The sequence below is a fragment of the Cylas formicarius genome, unplaced genomic scaffold (assembly GCF_029955315.1).
Source record: "Cylas formicarius isolate icCylForm1 unplaced genomic scaffold, icCylForm1.1 PGA_scaffold_10__41_contigs__length_53128322, whole genome shotgun sequence".
NCBI lineage: Eukaryota > Metazoa > Arthropoda > Insecta > Coleoptera > Brentidae > Cylas > Cylas formicarius.
The window spans coordinates 11,286,862-11,300,134 of NW_026844214.1; the positions used below are offsets into that span (position 1 = coordinate 11,286,862).

Genomic DNA, 13,273 nt, shown 5'->3' on the forward strand with positions numbered 1-13,273 from the left:
CAGAAACAAAACAGAACTTCAATCAGGCTTTATTTCTTGTTTTGGAAGGAAACTAGTTTTTTGCAAATAATAAAAAGACAGATCTACATTGATTTTGATTTTTGAAAACTGTTTGCTTATTTGTATATTTTTGGGGGGTCCTTTTCCCAAAATACGCCATATTTTTGCTCCATCGCGTCATTTTTTTATAGCGGTCTATGTCTTGAAAGTGTTATTTTATTAATAAACATATATATGAGAGGAATACATTTGTTCCATGTTAGGCATGATTTTAAATGGATTGATTTTTATGAAATTAAATGTGATTTGGCAACACAGGATAATATTAGTGTGTCAATACAGCGTTGTAACCTGCCTATGCGCAGTTTCGTTGTATGGGTAGTGCTACTGTGTTCACGGCTGTTGTCTTCGTTGTTGCGTATTTCTAGTGTTGGAGAACATATCCAAATAACTTTTGTTATATTTGTGGTAGTTATCTCGTAGCTTATTTTCGTGCAAAATTTGGCTAGCGAGAGAAGTCCTGATCTCCTCTTATTGTCTGTTCCGTTTGCATTGAAGCATTAAGTAACTGGTAAAAAGGTAGGAAGAAATGTTTAAGGTTTGTTATTCGTACAGTATTGCGAGAGCCTAGGAATCACCGTAATGATTGTTATTTTTATTCGCGTAATATTCAAGGATTGGACAGAAAAAATAATAAACACCATATGAACCGATACCTACTGCCCCCAAAAGAACTAGAAAACGCCATATCGTCAAAATCAGAGGAATCTAAGAATCTAAGGATTTTCAAAGTACAATGACCAAAAATGAAGAAGTAATTGATAAGTTTCTGGGGAAGTCTAAAGACGATACCTACGAAAGTATTGTTCAAAATATGTTACAATACGTTCATCGTCTAGGTTTAAAGTGCTGTTTTCACGCTTGAACTATTTTTCTGAAAATCTTCGAGCAGTTAGCGAAGAACAGGGAGAGAGGTTTCAAAAGGATATTAAGGAAATGAAACTGCGATACCAAGGCAGATGGGATGATGTCACGGATTACTCCTGGTTGTTAAAACAGGATATGCCCTTAAAACCGCAAAGCCGAATATCCGGGCAGCTTTCTGGCAAAAAGACGAAGATTTCACTAAAAAAAACCTGAATAAACTTTTTTTTCTCACTTTTTTACTAGGATTACACGTTTTTACTGAATAAAAAAATTAATTATTTTAGAAATAATGTTTTTTTTTTTTTAATGTTTGCAAAAAAAACCTAAAATGACACAAATAAATGCATATATTTTTTGAAATCAGCCTACCAAAAAAATGTAAAGTCAAAAACATTTGTCAAAATTTTGAATGTTGTAGACCAGTGAAATCATTCAGTGGAATTATTGCATTTAGCCATGTCGGACAAACGTATGTGAATAAATTTCCAAGTTAGACGTAGATGGTAGTTAACGCGCTTCTTCTGCGACATGTTTTCGCATCAAGAAGTGCCGACCAGCCAGACTACTCATTAATCGAGTTTTTGCTTTCCAGTCTGGACGCGAGGGGCGGTCCGCTGTCCAGGGCCTCCCATCTGGCAATGAGCGATGATCTCGGACAACGGTCTTACTTTATTGCCGATGACGAGCCGTCGAAGTCCAGATTAAGGATACAAAACGTCGGGAATCAGGACGAGGGAGTTTTTAGATGTCGCGTGGATTTTGTCAACTCGCCCACGAGAAACTATAAAATCAACTTGACATTAGTAGGTTAGAGTGATTTAAGGTTATCGTACATCCTATAAATATGGCCACTTGTTGTGGTTGTAAAGCCACCGGTTTGTTAAAAATTCATATTTTAACTCGATGGCAATGGTAAATCGCTATGGAAATCTTTGCGGCAGTAGTGTCATTAACAACAAAAAGGACACGTAATTTGAGCCTTACTTTTCTTAACTAAAATATTCGGGTCTACTTTAAAATACGGCCAAAGTACTTAACACTATCATTCTGTTGGCCCTGATTGTATTGTTGAGATATAACCAAGTCCTCATTATGTATATATAAAATTTTGACGCTTCGATAATATGTTTTTGGCGTCTTATCCAAACCAAAGGAAGCAAATGATCAAATAGAACATTTAGACGTTATTTTATCAATTGGCAATGCCTTTGTCAATTTGTGTGTTACTACACGCGCCTTCAATTTTTTTATTTAAAGAATTGTTTTGATATGAAATGTTGTTAGTATTATACGTACCCGGTGTGAACTAGATGAATTCTACCGTAAATGATATAACCAACCTCGACGCTGGACTATATTTAAAAATGTAGATATTCATGGTATGTGTTCAAAAAGTAAGGCGACTTTTAAGTTTTATCAAAAAGTATTTATTGAATTATCACTTTTAAAATAATCCCACCAGATATGTGTGTGTTAACGTTTTTTCCAATCCTCGAAGCACTTCTGGTAAGCACTTTCTGGTATAGTCTCGAGTTTTCAAGCCATTTCTTCTTTATCTTCTCAATCGTTTCAAACCTTCTCCTTTTTTGGGATGCTTGAGTTCTGGGAACAGGAAAAAGTCGCAAGGGGCCATATCCGGTGAATATGGTGGCTGAGACATAATTGTGGTTTTATTTTGGGGCACAATTCCGGACGTTTTCTTCGTATTGCTTCTCGCAAACGGAGCATAACTTCAAGATACTCTTTATTGACCATGCGACCTTGTGGTAAGAAATCTTGATGTGCTATGCCACAATAATAAAAAAAACAGTAAGCATAACCTTGACATTTGATCGAACTTAACGTTTTTCGGTCTTGGCGATTCTGGGTTCTTCTATTGGGACGACCGGTCTTTGGTTTCAGCGTCATAACCATATATCCATGATTCGTCACCAGTTATGACATTTTTAAGAATGTCAGGATTATCATTGACGTCGTTTGACAGTTCGATGGTCCTATTATTCAAAATTAAGCAGTATCGAAACAAATTTTGCTGCTACAAGTTTAATGCCCAAAACTTCGGAAAAAATTGCATAACACGAGCCCATAGAGATGCCGAAGCCTTCAGGCACTTCTCTAATAGTGATTCGACAAATTTTTCAACATCATTTGTTTCGCTTCTTTAACGCTTTCGTCAGTTATTGACGTGCTGGGGCGTCCAGAGCGATGTTGCATGCATTTTCTCGGGCATCTTGGAACAGCTTCTACCATTTATAAACATTTTTTTTTTGCTCAAAGTAGATTTATCATATGCCGTTATCAACATTCCAAGTGTTTTGCAGTACTGTAACCATGTGTACCAACATCATAAAGAAAATTATATCAAATTCATTTTACTTTTTGAACACACTTCGTATTATGCAACAAGTATGATAAACCGCATTTGAGTGTTAATAGACGAGTGACACTTTTTTAAAACAATTTGAATATATTCACTGACATGAGCGTCAGAATTGACAAACGTCAAAATTCAAGCCGTGGCAAATATCTCCGAAAACATCCGATTGCTCCTGAATCCGAGAAACGAGAATGACGTGGGAAAATCACTCTTTCCGCGCGCTAGATCACTTTATAATTGGGCATTTTAGAGAAGGGAGTGGAAAAATATATTTATGTGATTCCCAAATGAGTCGTGCCTCTAGCACCTCTAGCTACCCAAAATCATCCTCGGCTGAGTTTGTTGTTACAAGTAATTTTCTCATAAATATTGAGGTCTTATTCCATACCACTGTATTATCCGACAGAAGCGTGCAATACTTATCGCTACTAAATACTGCAACTGTACTTTCTTTAAGACTAATTTATGAATCTTTGACAAGTTTTTAAAAGAAATAAAAATATAAGGCGAAAATATAAGTACCTAAACCCTAATGTAAGGCACTAAAATGTTACACATTTACAACAAAATTGGAAACATATTTAAAATAATTGTCTTTACTCAATATAATGCGATAACATTGACTTTTCTGAATACCAATTATTCAAGTGGGTGTTTGAAACACATTCTTTAAATGTTGCACAAGATTAATTTTTCTCTCTTCTTTTGTCATTTCTCTCTCTCTCTCTCTCTCTCTCTCTCTGTCTCTGTGTCTCTTTTTTTGATTTAGATTGATAAAAAGCGTAGACCATATTGTTCACGGAAATTCCTACCTGACATAAAATGTCCTTCGAGACGCCTAAAGTACCAAGTTGTAGTTTCAGACCAGTTTCATTTGACGTTACACTTTTTAATGATTCTCTTATTATGTGCGGAAAAGATTGTTTACTCTGTTCTTTTGTGGACTCTCTTTCAGAGCAACCGTCCATGCCGCGCATTTTTGACGCAGAAGGGAGAGAAGTCAAGCTGAATGCCTCCGCCGGACCCTTTTTAGAGGGTCACGAACTCTTTCTGTCGTGCGAGGTCAATGGAGGTGAGTTTGTGGTAATTTGTTATTTGTGACAGCTAATCATTTGTAGGGTACATGTAAGGCCGGGCGTAGGCCATTTTCCGTTTAATGCCGTTAATGATGGTTTCGTTTTATATTGATGGGGCGGTCGGGATTTTCCAGATTTAGAAAGTATATCGGTTTACCTAATCCTGATAAAGTTTGAGGTCAATCGAAGCACTGTTCTATTGTAGAAAGAAATTCGTCAACCTCCTTTCGTTATTTTGTTTGTTTACCCGCTTAGATCAATAACATTACAGACATTTATTTAGACTGTTACCGGGTTATCCATTCTGCTTCTGCTACTGCAAATCTATATTTTGGATGTTAATCCTGTTATATGTGCAATGAAGGGGATACGAACACAACACTTTTTATCCGCGCCACTAACACTCGTACTACCCTCCAGTTTGGTCTCGTTTTTCCGGAAAATTTAACGAAATTTGGGCTACCCTGTTGGGTGTTAATTGCCGCTAGGTCTTATTGAGCGGTTGGAAACGACAGCAGTTATTTTCATATGACGAGATTTCATATGACCTAGCAGGCGCATATTGAATGGCCTATCTCAACATTTTTGTTTATCGTCGCTTCAAAAGTTCCCGTGTTACTGCGGGACTATATCCTAATAACTGATGACCTATACTAGTACGTAATGGCTTCAAGCAGTGCCCTAAGCCGCAATGGTTGCCAAAACCACAGAAAACTTTGCAGTGTTGCAGTCTTTGGTGTCTGTCTTGATTCAATAGATGAGAGACATGTACGAGATCCACACCATATTTCAAATGATTTTCAAATTTTAGGATTACGTTACATATGGCTCCTTGTCTGTATTCCTTATCTAGTTAACCAAGGAAACTTAACTTTTCAAAAGATTTTACTCTTATAATATTTTTCAACTATAATGCATTCAAGTATAGATTCAAGCTGCTCTTTTCTTATACAGTCTCGAACATTTTAGCTTTGTTCGCATCTCTCATCAAATATTTCAAATAATTGTATTTAACAACAATCCTAGTCCCTTCATTTCCCTTATTTTGATTCAAATTAATATATCTAATGTAGCTTGACTATTTAGTTTCGGCAGTGCCATAGTTCTGTTAAGCAAATATTATATTTTTCGGTGTTACATAGTTTATGAAATAAACGTATTATTGTTTTTATTATAAAATTTTATTATAAAATAAATAAATAAAAATGGTCCTAGTAATTTTCTACATCACTCAATCAAATTATTAATAATAACGAGTGTACGATATAGTTAATCTACGACAATTAGTTTTTCCGTATATTTTTGGAAATCAACACACGTCAAAATACCTGACCGTTTAAATTGAGAGCAAAGTAAAAAAACATTTTGTTCGACATTATGAAATATTTCTTATCATCTTTTGAAACTACACAAAATTTTAGGGTGGTGATTTACAGAAATAGAATTCCATTTTTTAAATGCATTATACTAAGTATTATCAGCTCTCCATAAACACATCCAAAAAAGCAAAAAGATGTTAATTGTAACGTACCATATAATAACTTCTGCATTAAATAGACAATTAACATTTAATATTTTACAAAAATAGACACAACAAAAACAATAACTAAATATAACTCTCAAATAAAATAACGTGTATAAAATTTTGTTTTAATTTTTTACTGAAGTCATCAGACAAGGCTAATATATCAAAAACTTCTAGACAGTTCAGCAATAACACTTTTTGAAGACCTGCCCCTCGTAACTATAGGATCGAAAGCAAATTGAAAGACATTAAAAACATTTTCCAAAAAAAACCTCCACAGGGTATTTTAATACTATTTACAAAACATCTGGATTCTTCCTGCGTTGGTTGTTGAATTGAACTTGCTGACGTAAATCATCCTGTTGGCTTATTCAGTGCTTAACTGAAACTGACTCGCATTCTACTCTGTACCTGCCTATATATTGTTCGAGATCGGAGGAGCTGCAGGAGGGGTATGAACATTGTCGCGGATGACTTGGTTTCCATATCGGAGACAGGTAAGTCGCGATTAAGATTGTTTGCTTATACATTTCTATAGATTTTCGGATTTTTCGTTGATAGAAGAATCGATTACATGCATGAATTTTAGATTTATCCAATAAAATTTTATGTTCGTTTTCGTGATTGTGCACCTCCAATAAATTGAATGGAATGCTCTAAACTACTGGCACCTCAAACGGAATTTTGTCTTTGACGGAAGATGTTGAGAGATTTAGATATTTCTGGACAAGTGATGAATGATGAATGAATCCCTACTAGACTACACACCCTAACATCCATTTTACCATTGAATAAGAAACTAATATTAATCTCCCATTCTTAGATATACTTATCAATAGAAAATAAGACCTAACATTGGGTCATTTTGTATACAGAAAACGTACCCACACAGACCGATACCTTAATGCACAGCAGTAAAACTATCTCAAGCCGAACTTCCACATTAGATATATTAAACGTTTAACCACAACCTTCCAAAGACAATGAGTCCAAAAGCAACCCCACACTTGCTGCTATTCCCTTTCTTACACTCAAAACATCACTCACCACATATCAAAAGTTCTTAAAAAATATAACGTCAGAACGAAATTTACCACTTGTCCAATAATCCCTCAACATCTTTGATCCGTCAAAGAACAAAATAATACTTTGGACGATCCGGACGAAAAATATGAACTAGGCTCAAAGAACAAATTTTATTCGATAAAAATAAAATTCTTCTAAAAATCTTTAAGCAAACAAACAATCGTAACCACGCCACAATCTTCACACGACCCCTTTAGCTGCACCCCTCTTCAACAATATAAAACCAGGTACAGAGTAGAATATGAGGCAGTTTTAGTTAAGCAGTTCATATAATTCACTATATATTTTGCAGTTTCTACAATAACTAACAAAACTAGTTGTATAAATTTTTATAATAATAGGCGATTGATATGTTATATGTGCAAAATTTGGCCAAAATTACATACTATTTTTGTAATAGGCTCTGTAAAAAGGGAAAAATTATATTTCTGTTTTCTAAAAATCAGTTTTTAAGAAAGACTCTAAATTTCTTTTCGAAACTACCTAATTTTTCATTTTCCCAAGTAAATCTTCTGCCCCATATCCAACATTTAATTGTTAAAGTCTGTTCATAGATATAAGAAAATGACTAACTGTAAGAATAAAATTGAAATTATTTGGGGTTTTGTTAGGAAAGATACAAAACAATATTTATTTATTTATCTATGTATTTATGTTTAAATCTAAAATAAAATTACAAATTATTTTTATTACCTACTTAAATTATTCACATAATATATATGTATCACTATCGCTATCATCGCCTGTTCTTATTATTATTAAGTGTTATATTAGTAAGGTGGAAACCTTAAAACTGTATGCCCTAGATTTTTTTCATAATTATCACAGACGTATTCCTTTTGTACGTTCAAGCTTTGTAGAACCTCAACTAATTGCTTTTTGGTTTAATCTTCGTGAGGAAGGGGTTTTAGTCAACTGTCTACTGTGATAACTTGCATTGTCCATTACAATTACGCTATTAGGAGGAATATTTGGAACTAGTTTGTTTTTAAAGCAACTTTCAAATAAATCAGCGGTGGTGTCTTCATGGAAATCCAGAGTAGAATCTTTAAAATTTTTCGCAGACAGAGAAAGTCCATTTGGAATCCAACCATCTTTAGAGCCACCATGCAAAATAGTTATTCTTTTACCTCTTTTTGATGGCGCGTTTGTTTTACACTTCTCATTTGAGTCAACCCAACCCTTTTCCGGGGTATCATAAGTGTCGAACCAGGTTTCATCCAAGTAAATAATTGGCCTTTGTTGTTCTCTGTAAATCCAATTTTTTTCTAAATATTCCAGTAGCCATTTCCGAGTTCGGAAAGATTCCATTAATACTTGCCCTTTGTCATTTTTTTTAAATCTAAAACCCATGTGTTGAATGTACTTCCATAAGGTAGTTCTGCCACATTTAACACCTGTTTCATCTATTTCAAGCCTCGTAATTAAGATATCTAATGTAGGCACGCTTTGTTCCTCGTATAACTGGTAAATTTTACGCCGTATTATATCTTGATCATCTACACTCGAGAAAATGTCAGCATCCCTTCTTTTTTTCCTCGCTGAAATGGGATTATTCACAATTTTCCATACCATGTTGGAATTTTCGTCAATGTGGCCGTTTCTTCTAAAGATGCTCGCTTGCTGGCACCACGTTCAATGAGAGTCAAATAAGCATTGTTTATAACTTCCTTAGTCTCAATAGAATAGTGTTTTCTACATTTGGGCGGGAGCATCTCCTGAGATACACTAAACTCGCACATATTTTGCATAATTCGCACACAATTCAACATACGCTGTATTACACACGAAATAAGAATGATTACCAATAAACTTAAACTAGGTAGTATACCAAACCAAGGAATATTAAACACAAGTAGGTATAAAATTATTTTCTATTACGGACCACAATTTTACCTGAATTTAAATTCCGAAGCTTTAGGTAATAATCTTGTTACATTGTATCTTAATGACAACCCTTGGATAATCCCATTCAAAAGCAATTGGTCGCTTTCTTATATCTATGAACAGACCATACTTATTAAACTATCTGCGTCGGGTGATGTGCTATATAGGGGTGTCCCATATAAAAACATTTAAATTGTAATAACTATTTATCGTGGAAACTATTTTTAGTTAATAAATCTTTTTAAACCTTACAAATATGTTTTTTTCCATACGCGTTAACGTTTATGAGTTATCTTACCCTTGTCGAACCGCCTCCCGTTCAAAGTCGGTAATAATATTAACTCGGTACTTGAAAAACTGTAATGTAAATGCGACTGTATTGATAATCGATCGCTAGGTTATCAAAAATTTAACTTTTAGGACGTCCCCGGCCTATGCTCACTTGGTGGTACAACGACTCCATTCTTGACAGCGTGGTGGATTCGAGTCGAGATTCCCACACCTCGGTAAATCAACTGCTTATCACGGCCGTGCCGAGACACCTCAAGGGAGCTCGCCTCGAGTGTCGCACTTCCTCCTCTGAGAATGCTGGCGACATAGTCCGCGAAGTGCCGATAACTGTTTTCTGTAAGTTTAGATGTTTTAGTAGCTTATATATCTTGAATGGATGATGTAACCATCTGGGAGTTACAACATGCGCTGGAAGATGGGGAAGGATTTGAATATGTACCGGGTTTCTCCATTCTATAATTTATCGCCTTTGCAAGTAGTATCTTTGCATTTAATTTTCTTGCAGCTTGTGCTTTAAATTCGCCGTTGGACAATAAAAGAAAATACTTTAAATGGTGTGTGTGTTAATTTTAAAGGTATAAAATAATATAAATATAATGTAAAATATATAATTAAATTAAGTTTATTATTCGCCTATTTTCTGACTGAATTTAAATTTCATCTTGTGGTAGCGGCGTACTACATAACTGTATGCAAAGAAGTTCGGTGTGCGGGGCGGCTGCATGGACACTAGTAAAGTGGTAAATCTGGTTAGGACGTTATATTTCTTTAGAACTTTTGATATGTGGTCAGTGGTGTTTTAAATGTAAGCAAGGACAACAGTGGCAAGTGTGGGATTGCTTTCGGCTTCATTACTATTGAAGATTGTGGTGAAGTGTATTTTGTAAGATGGATTGCTTAATTTCTTTAATGTGGAAATTATTAAAGAGAAGAGCAGGGGTAATGTGTTTTATTTCTGGGTTCAATGACTGGGGCAGAGGTAGTTTTACGGCTCTGTAAACAAGAGAGTTGATAACCGATGATTTTTGGGCCGGATAACAACCTGCCATTCTTAGATATTCTTTACAATAGAAAATTAGACCTAACATTAGGTACTTGTGTTTACAGAAAACTTACGCACACAGACCCATACCTTAATGCATTGCCACATCACCATCCGTCCCAAAAATAATCGGTTGTCAACTCTCTTGTTTACAGAACCATAAAACTATCTCAATCAGAGTCATCGAACCCAGAATTAAAATACCTCACTTCTGCTCTTCTCTAATAATTTCCACATTAAAGATATTAAGCGTTCCATCAATAAATTCACTTCACCACAACCTTCCAATAGCAACGAAGCCGAAAGCAATCCCACACTTGGCACTGTTGTCCTTCCTTACATAAAAAACATCACTGATCACATATCTAAAGAAATATAATGTTACCACTTATCCAAAAATCTCTCATTTGAGATGCCAGCACTCCATGAATATGCGGCAAAGAACACATTAGAGAGACCAGACGAAAAATATCAACTAGGCTCAGCTTTAAGACTAAGACAAATAAACTCATCAGCAGTTGCCAAACACAATCACGAAACTGGACATAAAATTTTATTCTATAAAACTAAAATTGAATTCAATTTAATTCTTCTACCAACGAAAAATCCGAGAGTGCTATAACCTAACAATGTTAACTGCGACTCAGGTCTCTACCTATCACCAATGTGAGAATCAGTCATCCGAGACGGCGTTTATGCCACTCATTTAGCTCCGCCCCCTCAAACAATATAACACACAGTAAAATGCGAGCCAGCTTCAGTCGAGCTCTGAAGTAGCCAACAGGGTGATTGGCGAATTGTTAGCTGGTTCGACTCAACAAAAACCGATGCTGGAGGAATCCAGAAGTGCATAAAAAGTGTTACAGTAGCCTGTGGAAGTTACTTAGAAAAATTATTTGAAAAAGTTTCTCTGAATACCCAATGATCTCTTATCAATAGTCCGAGAGCATTAATTTTGGCTCTCATTATTCTCAGCATCAAATGATGAGGTTTACTAACAATGCTATTAACATTTGTGCTTATTAGATAGTGTAAATACTAATTTAAATATATTTCTTAAATAGGTGCTGTTAGAATGACGCCTTTAAATTTACTATTTATTAATGTATTCAAGTATTATTAATTTAATTAGTGCTCTGTTCAAAAAGGTGTTCTATATTGTGTTTGGCTATGAAGTGTGAACTCTGTCCTGTACTTCTTTAATAATTCCAGAAATTGTTTTTTTCGTCTCTCTTCAAAATATAAATCATTTTCATACAGAAATTCTTTGATTTCTTCTTTACTTGAAGACGTATTTGGAATTTTTTCTAATTTTGGGCTGAATGATACGAGGCATTATCCAACACAATAACAATATTTGGGGATAGTTTTGGCAACAGTTTATTTTCAAACCAGTCCTCAAATATTTCCGCGGTCATATTTTCATGGTTTTGGCAAACAAAACCATTTTTATTCCCAGCATGAAGAATTATTATGCATTTTCCATGTGTGTCTAGTACACTCTTGTTACTGTTATCACACCGCGTTTTTCTATATACGCAGCAGTATTATTGCTTCATTAAATTTAAAACGGTCCATTTACATTTTAGATTTCTACAAATATTCATTACTGTTACTAATGCAAAATAAACATCTGTTGGGATGTGTTTTACCACGGTGTTGCGAAGGTCTGCGGTTAAGATACAGTAAGATACTTAAAACGTCAAAGCAATAAATGCACTATATTTTTGGTCCTACGGTATCATTTTGAATTGACTACTTTGACGAAAGTGTCTTGATTTTTCTCTCTCACTGAACTGACGGAACAATTTTACTGTGTTCGGGGAAGAATTTATGAGATTATCAAAGCTTTATAAATTGGTAATAATTTGGCGGTATAAATATACATTCTAAAATTGATGAGTTCCAAACAACCTTAAAGAACATTTCTCTTGAAATTTGTAAAATCACTTTTTTACCGAATATTCTGTATCCTCAAATCCACACCTCGTCCCTATTTTTTTTTCACATCAAGATATTCCCAACACTTCCAAAAATTTCCAAAATTAGACTTACTGTCACTTTATTTAGAAGTTTCATGCTTGAATTTTTTTAATTTGTTTAATGTCATTTCATCATTTCAACATTTTAATATTTAGTAGGTTATTTGTTGTTCTTTAAGCATTCCTTTACACAGAAAACCGTTTTATTGTCTGCACCTTATCGGCAAGCAATAACAAAAGTTTTCAACGTTTCGGAAGAGTAAGCTTATTATTATATTGTATATGCTGTTGATGTTGCAAATTGAAACTAATGATGGCTCCAATTGCTAGTGTAAGCTTCACTGAATCGCTAGCATAATCAATTGAATTCAGATATTAATACCATTCTCATTGATTTTATTAACAATTACGTAAAGCAAACTGGTAGTGCAGCAATTACCTTGAAAGTTTGCAGGCAAATACTTAGAACAACAATAAATCTCGAAGCCTGCATATCAAAACTAAGCTTAACTTGCCGAAGTGAAACTTTAGAGGCTAATAGTTATAACTTCCAGCGTTTAATCAGCGCGAACTTTAATTTCCGAACAGACAGCGGTCACAAACAGCCGCTCTAATTAGGTCACTTTTGTTTACATTACAAACGGCTTTTTTGGGCGAATAACTTCCTTTCTTTTATATCATAAAATTTATGCACTTTTACCTTAATTTTATGTATATATATGTCACATGAATAATTCAACTATTTACAAAAGTACTGTAGACATTTTATAAACGCTTTCAAGAAAACGACGGGATTTTTTATTTTAATATTGACAATATATTAAATAAAAATATGTGTGTAAACAAGTGTAACCGGTCATCTCGAGTTCTACATAATCGCAAAAAGCTACAACTAATTATAAATAATACTAATTTTACAAACAATGAACATCGGCAACCCAATATATTTCGAAATATTTTCAATTATTTTTCCATATTCGCTTCATATTAATTCCTCCTATTGTTGTATGATATTTCCCAATACTTTTTCAAGTAGTAAGTGTAGCGGAAAAACCTTTTCTCTAACAGTTGTTACACGTT

General features: G+C 34.5%; 1 protein-coding gene across 2 annotated transcripts in view; it reads left to right on the forward strand.

Annotated features, from left to right (window-relative positions):
• LOC132701002 (hemicentin-1) overlaps nucleotides 1-13,273 on the forward strand; it is a 178,944-nt gene that overhangs the window by 54,343 nt on the left and 111,328 nt on the right. Inside the window, exons 3-5 of one of the 2 annotated variants that reach the window (XM_060668613.1) lie at nucleotides 1,520-1,734; nucleotides 4,260-4,376; nucleotides 9,299-9,505. In XM_060668613.1, the coding sequence (XP_060524596.1) occupies nucleotides 1,520-1,734; nucleotides 4,260-4,376; nucleotides 9,299-9,505 (539 nt within the window). Of the gene's footprint in view, nucleotides 1-1,519; nucleotides 1,735-4,259; nucleotides 4,377-9,298; nucleotides 9,506-13,273 lie in introns of those variants that run through there. The other variant, XM_060668622.1, reaches the window with a different exon arrangement.